Source organism: Fukomys damarensis, unplaced genomic scaffold (assembly GCF_012274545.1).
Source record: "Fukomys damarensis isolate Sample0158 unplaced genomic scaffold, DMR_v1.0_HiC HiC_scaffold_31, whole genome shotgun sequence".
Taxonomy (NCBI): Eukaryota; Metazoa; Chordata; class Mammalia; order Rodentia; family Bathyergidae; genus Fukomys; species Fukomys damarensis.
In genome coordinates this window covers 4,798,871-4,812,160 of record NW_022900943.1, presented here as the reverse complement: position 1 = coordinate 4,812,160, position 13,290 = coordinate 4,798,871, and the positions used below count along the sequence as shown (strand labels likewise).

Here is a 13,290-nt window from a genome sequence, read left to right as displayed (position 1 = left end):
CCTGGAAAAGACTCCTAACCACGGACAGTACCACCTTTTGCCTGTTTTCTGGGCCTGGCACCTTGATCCTGGGGGCTGAAGCTAAGCTGGCAGCAAATATGAGGACCAGGGGTATGCATGTGAGCAAGAAGCGAAGGTGGCAACACACAAGGGAGTCAGGCCGCCAGAGTGGCTAGACAGAGGATCAGGAGAAGGGTGTCAAGGTCAGTTTTGTCAGGGAGAAGTCAGAGGGTTTCCGAGATCCAGTGGAGGAACTGAATCTGGGGAATGGATCTGAGGGTGGGGGAAAGGAGGTGTTCTGCCCAGGGAAGAAGCATTCCAGCAAATAAGCCTGAGGGAGTGAGGGGCTGGTCTGTGCCGGTTCAGCAGGGAATGAGTACAACAACCTTAGGATCCTCGCACATCCTATCCACTAGATCAGCACCATGACTTCTGGCTCCTCTTCAAAGTCAAAACAGCCACAAAAGGTAAATATTTAGAATCAATTCAGGACATCAAGGCAGCCATGACAGCACAATTAAAGATAGTCACAAAAAAGAATTTCCAGAACTCCTTCCCAGGGTAGCAAAAATGACGGTATCAGTATGTCTGAAGCCAAGAGGGAGTATTTGGGGGGGATAACAGCAATGTGTCTTTTACTGTAATAAAAGTTTTAATTAAACATTCACTGTGTTTTTGACACCATGTACACCACAGTTCTTAATTATTGTGCTACTCAAAGTGTCCCAAACTTTGATAACTTTTTTTAAATTCCCACAATTTACTCCCTCCTAGACTCCAGCTTGATCACCAGCCTAGAACCAACCACTCCTTCTGTCTTTCTGCATACTTTTTGTTGTAAGCACCTAGTTTCCTTCTTAATCTCTCCTTCCTTTAAACCACCTAGACTGACAGCTCCCCAACAGCTGCAACTCCACAGAAAGGGACACAGAAGACAAGAACAGGGCAGGTCCTACAGAGTGATCAGCAGCTGAGAGGAAACAAGACACAGCAGAGGAAAGTAAAGATCGCCTTGAAGAAGGAAACCAAGAAGGGCTTCCCAGTGAACCTGACCTTCACAGCAAGGAGAAGTTGAGGAGTGGAGTGGAGTGGCGTCAGCCAGGCCAGGAATACCCAGGCTAAAAGGGGAAACTGAATGGGGGCCAAGAGGTTACAGTGGAAGGAAAGGGGAGGAAAGGGGCAGAAACGAGCTAGAGCGAAGGTAAGAGCCAGGCTATTCCGGTCACAGGCAGACAGAGCATGGGTTTTCTTCTAAATGCTGCGGATAACTACTGAGGAGATGAAAACAAGGGAATAACAGTAATTAATGTCTGAAAAAGAGCAGATGGCCTGCACAGTGGACCCTGAATTGCAGAGGGCACAAGGAAGCGGGGAGGCGGGGCACCGTGGCACACGCCTGTAATCCCAGCACTGAGGTGGTGAAGCGGGAGGATCACTAGTTCCAGGCCAGTCCGGGCAATCTAGAGAGTTCAAAGCCAACCCGGACTACAGGGCATGACGCTGTCTCACTAAAAAAAGAAAAAAGGAAGGAAAAATGGAACACCAGTGGGACGCTCTCCCGAGAGTGTGGGCAGAAGACCTTGGTGGGCAGCTGCAGAGGCGTCTGTGGTGAGGGAAAAAGGAGGCTGGAAATGAGCGGTGTTCCAAAAGCAGTCTCCACAGGACCAGCCAAAGGCCAACAAGTGGCGGCAAAGGAAGACCAAGCTGAAAGGAACGGAACGGGAGAGTCAAGAAGAGGGAATTCTTTTGTTCTAAACAATGCTGTTTTCCCTCCTCGAGTCTATGGGTACATTCTAGGTGTACAGTACAGTTACACTCACCACTGGGATCCTGTACCTTTACGTGACCAGTCTCGGTTCTCATTTTCTCCCCTTGTCCCTGCCCTCCCTTCACCCCTCCTCCCCTCCCCATTTACAAACATTTTATTTCCATTTTTTTCATTTTCTCATATTTTTGTTTTGAATCGACCTTCGAAGCCCTGTTCGCTCCTGAAGTGTTACAGAAGGTCGACATCTCCAGTTGTCACAGCTGAAAGGGAACTGTCCCTAACCGACAAGAGTTCGTTACACATCAGCCTCGCAGCGCCCCAGTGTAACCCATCACCGTGCGACGCCTGTCTCGGTCACATTCAGGACCCACTCTTACAGGAGGAGAGGCTCATTTTGGAGCAGGCTGTAGAAGTTTCGGGCCATCCTCTGACGCTACGGCAGGGCAGCCTGGTAGCGGAGAGGGCAGAACTGGGAGACAGGACGGAGGCGCGGGAAGGGCGGGGCCCTGCAGGCCCCACCCCCGGGACCCCGCCTTCCACAGCCAGGTCCGCGCAGCACCGGACCCTTGAAACCTTCCTCCCCAAAAGCCCACCAACGCTGCAGGAGGCTTGGCAGGTACATCTACATCTAAATCCCAGCGAGGCTTCTGCAAACAGAGAGGCCTCAAATTATCACTTTCCCTGAGCTTGTATACTTCAAACAGAGCACTCTGAACTAGGTTAAAATGTAACCATCTCCTCCATACACCAAAGGAAACCAAACAGGGAAACCTACAGAAGAAAAAAGCTGACTCTCTAAGCTAGTAACTTCACTTTTTACATTTCAAACCTACTTGGCTATATCATTAGACATGGAGCATGTCAGACCTTAATAAATTCATATCTAAGTATGACTTATAAAATCAAACTAGCTTTGCTTTATCTTAGACAAAAAAGAATTCCAAAAGCTCTAAATGGTTTCTATCTTGCAAAGTTGTGAGAAACAAACATCACATATGCTCTTACTACTAAACATGCAAATTGTCCGAAGGTGGACCCAAACGCCCTGCTCTTGGTTCCTGGCTTAGGTCAGGCCTCAGAAAGGTCACTCACCAATGTTCATATTCAAAAATAAAAACAAAACAAAGCCTTTCCTCCCCCCAAAGTAGATCTTAAAATCACTGTCAGCAAATGAATATTTCATAGAACTAGCTGCAGTGTTGGAAACAACTGTACTGGTTCCTTCCTGCTCTATAAAATCCCTCTCGTACAAATGCACTTATAAAAAACAAAACTCTCCCTGGATAGGGATACGTATACAACTAGAGTCCAGCTATAGCCTTGGGAGGCTGAGGCAGGAGGATCACAAGCTGAGGCCAGCCTGGGCAACCAAGCAAGATTTTGTGCCAAAAAATTTCAAATATCTTTAAAAAGTGAACTGGAGATATATATAGCTCAGTGGTAGAACACTTACCTGGCATACTCAAGGCCCTGGCTGGGTTCAATCTCCAGAAAAGAAAGTGGGGGAAAAGCAAAATCTATCCCAAATTGCTAACCTAATGAATGGCTGCACCTTAAGCGTACGAGACAGAGTGAAGTGTCAGAGCTGTACACAGCAGTGAGGTACCATCTTACGCAAGGACACGGAAGCTCACCAACGGCCAAGGAACTCAGAGTTAGCCACAGGTCGGCAAGAGACAGCCCTCCGCCCGCGTGTGCTCACTTTCAGTCCACCTCCTCCTTTTCTCCCACATTCCCGGCTTGGAAAAGACACAACAAATCTGGAATTCAGGTGTCCAGGTGGTGCCAAGGCTGACAGCTGATTCACTGTCCTACTTGAGAGTGGACACAGTGAGTCCCTGTATCCAGCAATGGCGGAGAATTCCAACTGTGTGTACACCCTTCCAGCAGGAACCTAAACGTGCTAGATGCAGGAGCTGCCTTGAGGAATGAACTAAAAAGAGTCAAGAGGAGAAAAAGCATAATCCATATGAACCACACCCTGCTTAGACGCTCTTGCTATGTAGCTCCACTGGCCTTGAACTCACAATCTTCCTGCCTCAGCCTCCCAGTGCTGGGATTACTGGTGTGCACATCCGGAAACAGATTATTCTTATGGGCAGGAGTACTTCACAAAGCCCTCCAGCCAACCACTGACCCAAATGCGCACTGTTCTCCAGTCTTGCTTGCTGGTCCCTAACACTTACACTTTATTCTCGTCATCACAGAACAGGTGCAATTTTTTATTTCTTATTATATAACAGATATAGATTGTTATTTCTTATCACTAGGAGATTTTATTTTCTCCTAGAGATACCTGAACTAAGGTGAGAAGGAAAAGAGCACAGGGATTATTCTAGGGTCATGAAAATGTTCCTGTTGGATGGTGGTGATGGCTACACAACTCTGCAAACTGAAAATCATTAAACAGGTTGCAGGGAGGGCAGGGAGATGGGAAAAAAATAAGAATCAAGATGGATCATGTAAAGGTTCAGATTTCCAACTGTGAATGGCATTATATACTGTATACCTTAAATGTACCAATACATTCTTTTTTAAAAATAAAACAAAATTGTTAAATAATTAAACAGCATGAACTCAGGCCAGGGTGCAGCTCAGTGGTGCAGCACTTGCCTAGCAGGCGTTGGGCTCAGAGTCATCCCTAGAACTAGAAAAACAAACAGGGAGTAGGGGGATGCCAGACTTCATGGTCTTTAAACCACACTTCAATAAAGCTGGAGTTTTGTAAATATACTGAGATAACTCTGGTGGACTATGAAAGTAAATTCTCTCTAGAGAATGTGAAAAATCGCAGTGTTATAAAGTACTATACGGAGTTCCTTCACTGCGCTGTCTCTAAGGGGAAGAAGGACCACCCTTTCTTGCTGGACAGGGCTACAGCCTATCCCAGGAAGATGCCACAGCACGAATGCCAAGGAGGGGCAGCCAGAGACACTAAACAGTTTCTGAGCACCTGGAAGGGATGAAATGAAGCAAAATCTGGGAAGGGCAGAGGACTGGTGTCTGCAGGTCTTGATGATGAAAAGGACTGCCCCAGTGAGAAAACCACAGGGAGAGGAGTCGGGAGTAACAGAGACGGGCTAAGAAGGGAAACCACAAGCACTTCAGAATGGCCGATGTGAAGGTCCACATGAGGAACTCACCCCACACCTGCCAAGTAAGAGCCGAAGGGTGCAGGAGTCGGGGATGCGCACCTTAACCAGCCACTCGCTCCCAGCCAGTGAATGCTGCGCACGCTGAAGTGTGACAGCCACTGAGCTAGACCCTGAGCAGGGTCCTGTATGTGTGCCAACCAAGGCTGCTCATTACCCCCAAAACAATGAGAAGCTGAGGACAAGGCAGGAATGGCTCACACTTCAGAAAGAGCAGCCCAGCTCAGCACAGGGCTCTGCCACAGAGCAAGATCCCAGTGTCCTCCCCAGAGCCGGGAGGACCTGCACACAGTCGCCTCCCTCGCCTTCTCAGTTTAAAATGTGCCCCCAGAGTGGATGCATTGGCAACCTAATCCCCAGTGCGACAGTGTGGAGAGGTGGTTTCTGAAGTGGTAATGACATAACCGAAGAGGGATGACATCACCCCAGGAGTGAGTTGGTCATCACAGAAGCGGTTCCTGACAACAGCGGGCTCAGCTCTTTCAGCCCTCGTGTACACGCTCTCACCATGCAATGCCTCATAATGCACGGCAAGAAGATCCTCCCCAGATGCAGCGCCTTGATCTTAAGTGTCCCTGCCATCTCCTAGAAGGATTAAATCGGTTATGCATAAGTTACCCAGTCTCGGATATTCGGTAAGAGCAGCACAAAATGCACTAATCCAGAAACCAAACAAATATGCCCCGACAAGTCATGGAAATCCTGTAAAAACACCGACACCAGTGAAGAGCGAGGAACACACACAAAAATGTTTAGAGAAACCAGTGGCTGTAACATATGTGTTATAGACAAAATGTCATTTCCAGACTATTTTCACCGCCACTTCTCTTGCTGGTAAATATTAAAGCACCAGCTGTAGAAGGGGCTGGAACAGATGGCCCTTCGGGTCTCTCGTGTTACATGGTTTCCTCTCTCCAGGCAGGAAAGGACAGGTGCTGGGGCTGTAGATTCAGCACTGACACGGTCGGTTGCCTGGGTGCTCGCCTGGGAGGAAACTGCATCTGTCCCACAGGACTCACCCAGGGTAGGAGGACTGCTATGCAGTGCCAGGGACAGGGCTACCTTCTTTACAGGGCTGGAGAAGCAGTACCGAGAGGCTTAAAAACTGCGCTAACAGCCAGAATTTAGCCCCATATGCCAAGTCGCTTCCAGTCCTTCAATCTTCACAGTGACCCCACGAAGTCGGTTCTATTGTCTCCACTTTGCAGACAAAGAAACTAACACAGAATAAGTATGATCCAAATCTCTGAAGGAGAAGCAAGGGAACAAACCCAAAACACTCAATGGGATGTGTCAAACAGACTTCTATTTTTCCTGGATTTTGATACCTATACAAGTACTCTATTAAGGAAATAAGCAAACTGAATAAGGCTTACAACCCATAATAAGCAAACTTATATATACCTCTAGAAATCACCTTCTCAAGGGTTAGCGAATGACAGAGGACAGGCTATGTCCCCACTGTTCAACTGTCCCAGGTGGTGCAGAAGCAGCCACAGCAGCACCTGAATGAGCGGGCAGGACTGTGCTTCAACACACTGACAAAGGCAGGGGTGCATACTGGCCTTCCAGGAGTTTTCAGCCCCTCGTTAGTGGAAAGGACTCTGCACGTGGCCTCTCACCCTGACTCCGAGCTTAGGCCAGCTCAGTGACCTTGGGCTGTCACTTCCTTTCTGTTTCTGAGTTGTAAACCCCTACAGAAGTTCCTTCTTGGCCAGGTGTGGTCACACATGCCTGTAATCCCAGCACTTGGGAGGATGAGACAGGAGGACTGCTGTGAGTTCAAGGCCAGCCTGTGCTATATACTTAGATCCTGTCTCAAAAAAACAGAAAGGAAAAATAAGTTTCCTCTCAGTCTGCAAAAAGTTAAAATAAAACTCTATTTGCGCCAAAACATTAGCTACAGACTCTCCATTGACTCTGTGAATAAAGCAGTGGTGACAATACTAAAGCCTAAGGGACACAAGAACTAGCATTTTAGGAGTACTTCCATGTGCCCAGTGCTCTAGGAAGCAGTGTGACATCCTCCTTCGGAAGCCAGGCCTTGAACCCAGCTGGCTGCCCCTCCAGTTGGTGCTGCCCTCTCTGCCAGGGGTGGCAAGCACCTGATCTACGTTCCCCACAGATGGTGCGCACAAGGCTTCTGGGAGGGAATCTGCAGCCAGGCCTGCCCCTTCCTCTCCTCAGGACTCACTCTCTCCTCATCTTATCTTACCTGACTCCTCTCAAAACAAACACGCTGCACTTAGCCTGAAAAAATAATGTGAGACCCTGAAGTTTGTTACTTTTTAGTTCTGGGTGGAAAGACTGCGTTGGACAAGACCGGGACTCCCTGACGTGCAGAACACCACGGCCTGAGGAAGCCGGGCAGGAGGAAAGGAAGGCCGCGCACAGCCTCAGAGAACCAGCGAGCGGACGGAAGCCTGTGGGATTCCTCCGCTGTGCCTGACCACGTCTTCTTCCCCACTGCATTCTTGCCCACAGTCATCAGTTTTAAGCTGTGATTGAGAAATGTGGTTGAGAAAGGAGAAGTAAAACTGAATAGGACCATCTTTGCTTCCTTTATCAAAAAGAATATTCCCCAAATACCGCTGGAGATGTCCATCTCTCCACTGTCAGAAAACAGGAAGAAAGATACGCACAGACTCCTTAGCAAAACTAGTTCAGGGCTACCCAGATCTTACAGGAACACACCTCCGCCACTCACCCCTCACCACTCGTCGGCACCCTCCGCCTGAGGACCACTGCCACTGGAAAGCCACCCCAAAGCCCAGGTCAGATGTCACCTCCTAGAGGAGAGGTGTCCAAGCCAAAAGGAACCTTCAACAGATCATGGATGTCAACTTCCTCTGGCCCAAGAAGACACCAACTCCCCCAGGATGAACAGACACGCTCTGAGTCTGGGCTGACCAGTAAGGGTCGGTCCGGAAGTCCACTCGGCTAGCCTGGCATCACCCTCTTGCTGAAGTGCTGGTGGACGCCCCCAGCTGCCCTCTCTCTTTCTCCCTGTCTGACACCAGCCACTCACACTCTGGGATGGCCTGGTCACCGTGTTGTCCGAGTTGTTCACACGTGTCCACGTCCCCCGCGCTTCTCTAGAGGGGTCAGGATGACACCTCGCTATCCTGCCATTCTCACCATCCAATGCACCTGAGTCAGCACTCAGACAGCTGCCCTGGCACAGGCTGGGCCTCTCAACAAGCAAACCAGAAAGCCACCTGCCCGCCTCTGCCTGTCTCCCAGCTGCCTCCCTACTTGTGATCTCTACAGCCCAGCATGAGAAAGGCTGAAAGGCCTTCACTCCAGGGGTTGACTTGGCTGGATAAAGAGATACTCAGAGCTGGCAGAGCAGCATTTCCGGCACATCTGAGAGGCACTCCTGATAAAGCTGGCTTCTGAGTTGGTGGACTGAGATTAGATCCACCCACGGCAGCTGGATAGGCGCTACCCAATTAGCTGAGGGCTGGGACAGAGCCAGAAGGCAGGGAGAAGGGAATCTGGGCTGCTCCCCCACCTGGGGTGCAGACACCGCCTTCTCTGGCCACTGGATGTCACTGGAGTTCCGAAGTTTTCCGACTTCGAGACTCACACCAGGGCCCCCCTGCCCCGGGTTCTGGCCTTCTACCTCCAGCTGAGAGCACCCCACCAGCTCCCCTGATCCTGAGGGCTCCAGCCTTGACTGAGCAGCGCTACCAACTTCCCGGGTTCTCCAGCTTGCAGACAGGGTGTCGGGGGACTTCCCAGCCTCTAGCTCCCCAGAAAATCCCTTCTCTTTTCTTCTAAGTTCCTGGTCGTCTACCTGTGCCCCAGTGCAGTGTCCCTGCACAGCCAAGCACACCACCCCTCCAGCCACCCGAAGTCCAGGTGCCCCTCAACTGCGTGCCTCTCCCCACAGTTCCCTCTCCAGAAAACGTGCCAAGAGATCCCCTCATCCTCAGCCGTTTCTGCACAGCGAGGCCCCAGTCCTAGGAAGTGGCCCCCACTCCCTTTACCCCAGCAAGGTGCCCTCAACATTTCTCAGCACACCCCATCCCACCCCTCCCAGCACCTAACAGGATAATCAACACATCCCATCAGCCTGAATCATCCTGCTTTACTAGTTACCACTAGTGCCAATAAATGCGACAATGTACCCTTTTACCGGAATGCTTTAAACTACACGGCCCGCCCGTGAGTGCATGCCAACGCCAAGGGGATATGTCCAGGAGTCACAGCAAAGAAGCACTTACTACACACCCACACACGCATGCACATATCTCTAGGTAACAGCTCAGGCTGTAAGATGGCACTACGGACAGTCCCTTCAGAGGTGTGATGACCTCACCAACGTGGCCATGTGGCCACAGCAGCCCAGATTTATTCATCAGGCAGGCAGGAGCACAGGGTTAAAGTGGGAAGTTCTGACAGAGCACCAAACAGAGAAAGCCCTCCTGCCCCAGAAAGCGCCCAGGTGCCAAGAGCATCTGAGAGAACTCCAGGGGCTCACAGAGGGCTTCCTGTCTGGCACCTGGAGCGTGGGCCACTGGTACACGAAGCTCAGATCTGGCAGTCAGGACGAGATGCTGGGAAACTGGTAGTGCAGGTTAAGGGGGTGTCCACATGTGGAAACCAGGAGCCTCACAGAGCCAGGGTCAGACTCAGCCACGGGTAGTTGGGGAATAACATACGGCAGACAGATACAGACCCGAGAGCTGCCAGTACTCTACCCAACTTCAAAGAAAGAAAGGAGAAATCTGGGTACCATAGGAGGGGAGGAAACCATGAGCAAAAGTTTTGCTGAGAAAACAGTATCCAAGAACAGATGGGAGGCAGGCATGGTGCATATGCCTGTAACCCCAGCACTCCGGGAGGCTGAGGCAGGAGAATGGCAAGTTTGAACCCAGCCGAGGCAACTTCACAACGTAATGAAATCCTGTCTCAAAATTTTAAAAAGGGGCTTTGAACATAGCTTGGTGCAATCCACAGTACCGCAAAAAATTAAAAAATAATAGATGCAATTTCAAAAGACATTCAAATCTGGACATTCCAGCACAACTGTCTGTTTTTAACTCCTGAGCTGGAGTGGAGACTGACCGAATTGGTGCTGCTTCGCCCGCTAGCTTGCATTTCCTTCCTAGCTTTTCCCTCCACACCAGCGGCCCGAGTTCCCCCCAACCCCAAGAAAAGTCTAGGGAGCTCCAGGGTTACTCTGCTCGCTAGCTTGCTCACTCGCTCACGTTCCTCCCCACCCTCTGCACCCACCCAGGGCGACAGGGTCAACCCTTCTGCGCCTCCTTACCGCCAGCACCATCACCCATCCCCGCGGTCACACAGGAACCCAGAATTACCGCTACAGGGCTTCCCCTTCCCTCCCTGCCCTGCTGACCCACAAACGGAGACAAGCCGTGGAGCCAGTCCTTCAAATCTAGCCTCTCTGCCCCGACCCCAGGCAGAGCCTTTCCTCTACTCTGCTCCTCATCGCCTCCCACGTGAACCCCTGCAACAGCCCTCGCCGCACCTGCTGCCAACCTGACAGCGTGGCTGCACCGACATCGCAGATTTACCTTCCTGAAATGAATGCTCTGATCGGGTTTGTCTGGTTAAGAGCTTTCTGGATTCCCGTTGTTTAGCAGACAAAACCCAAACTCCATGGCCTAGCCGCCTTCTCAGTACCAGCCCTCAGGCCTCCTCCCCACAGGGCTCTCTTGCTCCCTCACAGCCCACCCCCAGCTGCCACCAAGCCCACCCCTGGTCCACCTGTTCTGCCCAGCTCGCTCCCAGCCCTCCTTCAATTCAAGACTGACGCGATCTTCCTTAAACTCTGTGCTGGCCCTGCACTAGCCATGGCGGCCATCCCTCTTCACACCTGCAGTGCCGCCTCCTTTACTGAAAGCTCACAGTCCCCTTTGGGCCATAAGTCACGTGGCCCTCCTACAGGAAGTGCACCATGCCCCAGATGGAACTCATTATTTATGCAACTGTCTTTTGCTAAACTGTATGTTCAATGGCAGTAACTATCTCATTACTGTTACTGTTATAGGCAGTGGCACAGCCCGCAGTCCGAGCTAGTCCAGACAATGAGGCCAGAGGGTCACTGATGTCCATGGTTCAAGACCAGCCTAGGGAACATGGCAAGGCCCCTTCTCAAAAAAAGCAGGCCATGATAGCATCTATCACATAAGCACTTCTTTTCTTACTCAATGAAAAAAAGCTGAGAAACACTTTCTTCATTGCCTCTCCCCTAAGGAGTCTTAGATTTTTACTCCTAAGTGTACCTCCCCCTGAAATTTTAATCCTACAGATACAGACATACATGCATATATATGCATGTATTTTACACATATAACAAGTATAGCTTACTTTTCTAATTCAATAATAGGTTCAGAACTACGGGATATAAAGCATAAAAGTTAAATTCAAGATATTAAATCTATTAACATTTAACCTGTAACTGTATTTACTAACTTTGAATTTAAAATGTTAATACACCAAATATATGTAAAATTACTGATTTGTATAACTATAATAGCAACACAAACAAAATTTTCAAAATAGTTAAAACTTATTTCCCCAGCAAAAAGAAAAGTTTTAAAAATTATTTATCTGAGTTATTTTTAGAGGCCAAGAACAGTGCTCGTCTACTTTAAGTGAGGTCCTTGGACTGATCCCCAGGATCGCAAAAAAAAAAACAAAAATTGCAGTGAAGTTAACTTTTGTTTCATGTGAGAAAATAATTTTTAGTTCAGCTACACGGTATTCATTCAGTACTGTCAATATTACCTCTGTTCAGCACTTGACATAATTGTTGTGGAGTGCTAAAAACAAAAATGTTGACTATTTTAAAAAAACAGTAAAATATACACAATTTTTCATTCAATCCTCTCAAGTCACACGTAGAGCAGCGCTGAGGGCCGTCCGTGGCCGCTCGCGAGAACGCTGGCACACAGACTGAGACACAACTCTAAGGTCAAGAAAGACAAGAACACCTTCCGATCCTGGCCACGCAGAGCTTATCAGACTTCCTGCACACATTCTGTCCATGCTCCAGGAACTCTAGCCATCCATCCCCTGAGCTATTTTCACATGTCATACCTCCCTACCCAGACTACAAAACCTAGAGTCCACACTCTAATCTTTCTGAAGCACCTAACACGCCCGAGCACAGCACAAATGCCCCTCTAATGCTTGCACGACTTGCTACTCCATGAACGGACGCACATACGAAGTGCTGCCTGGACTTTGCTCATCTCCTAAGACTGGCGCAGCACCTAACACATAACGGGCTGAGGGTTGGTGAATATGGCAAAAACCAAGGCGTTGTCCAGCAACATCTCTTCTGCGGTTTTCCATTCATTCAACAAAGATGATGAAGATCAGGCCATCTGCTGCTCTGACCCTGACTACCACTCACCACCAAATACATCTCAAAGCTCAGTCCCTTCTGCACACAAGAGCTCTGCCAGTGCACCCACACCCCTCAGTATGGCACAAAGTCCCACTTTATTCCTATCCTACCAGTATGAGTAACAGCATCTCAGTAGTGCCCTAGTCCCGCCCCAGGCATAAAAAAACTTCAACAAGCAGAACTTGGATTTAGAAATTTCACACCACATTTACAAATGACTCTGTCTGGATTATAAATACTAATTTAATCACACGTGATTAAGTGGGTACATATAAGGAAGAGGGGAGAGAAGCCTAGAACACGAGATTGCTCTCATGTTGTACAGAGCCTTGCATGCCAGGAGCACAGATCTTTTAAAACGATACATCGGGTGCCTTGCAAGTGCAAGGACTTGAGTTGAATCTCCAGTACAAACAAACAAACAAACTAAAAAACACTACACAAAAGGGAGCCATAAAACTTTGAGGAAGGAAGTGAATGTACAAGCAATGGGAAAGGGTGATTACCTTGATTACAGGGAAGAACGGAAGAAAGGCAGCTGGCCCCAGGTCACACCAAAGAGAACCTACAGCTATGAATAAAATTGTCACTGAAGAAAAGACCAACAATACGCTATTTCATGTTTGCCTGCACGTGCAGTTTAAAAGTTTCAGCAACAGATACATGTGAACAAGCTCTAGTGCGCTGGTCTGTGCTTGGAGTTCTTACTGCAAGAGAGCTGTAATCCAGGGTTTTGTTTTTATTTTAAGGCCCGCATTTAAAGCATAATTAATGCTTGTTATCAGCAGCTTCCTGGCACGAAACAGACGGACCGGAATCCTAACCCGCCTCCTCCACATCCTTCGCTGTTGCATCACTTGAAACCCAAGGCTTCTGCCACAGCGACTGAATCCCGGTCAGGTGAGACGGCAGAGTGGCGGCCGCGGCTGTGACAGCGGCTCAGGTCGTGCGCGCTTCGAGGGCCAGAGCGGCTCACCGGGTGCCTG

The 13,290-nt window shown here is 49.3% G+C and overlaps 1 protein-coding gene across 1 annotated transcript in view; it reads left to right on the top strand.

Moving 5' to 3' along the window:
• The first annotated feature begins 570 nt into the window (after positions 1–570).
• Snapc3 (small nuclear RNA activating complex polypeptide 3) overlaps positions 571–13,290 on the top strand; it is a 102,915-nt gene continuing 90,195 nt past the window's right edge. Inside the window, exons 1-3 of the mRNA XM_019208472.2 lie at positions 571–576; positions 1,995–2,384; positions 13,093–13,204. Coding sequence (XP_019064017.1) covers positions 571–576; positions 1,995–2,384; positions 13,093–13,204 — 508 coding nt within the window. The remainder of the gene's footprint in view (positions 577–1,994; positions 2,385–13,092; positions 13,205–13,290) is intronic.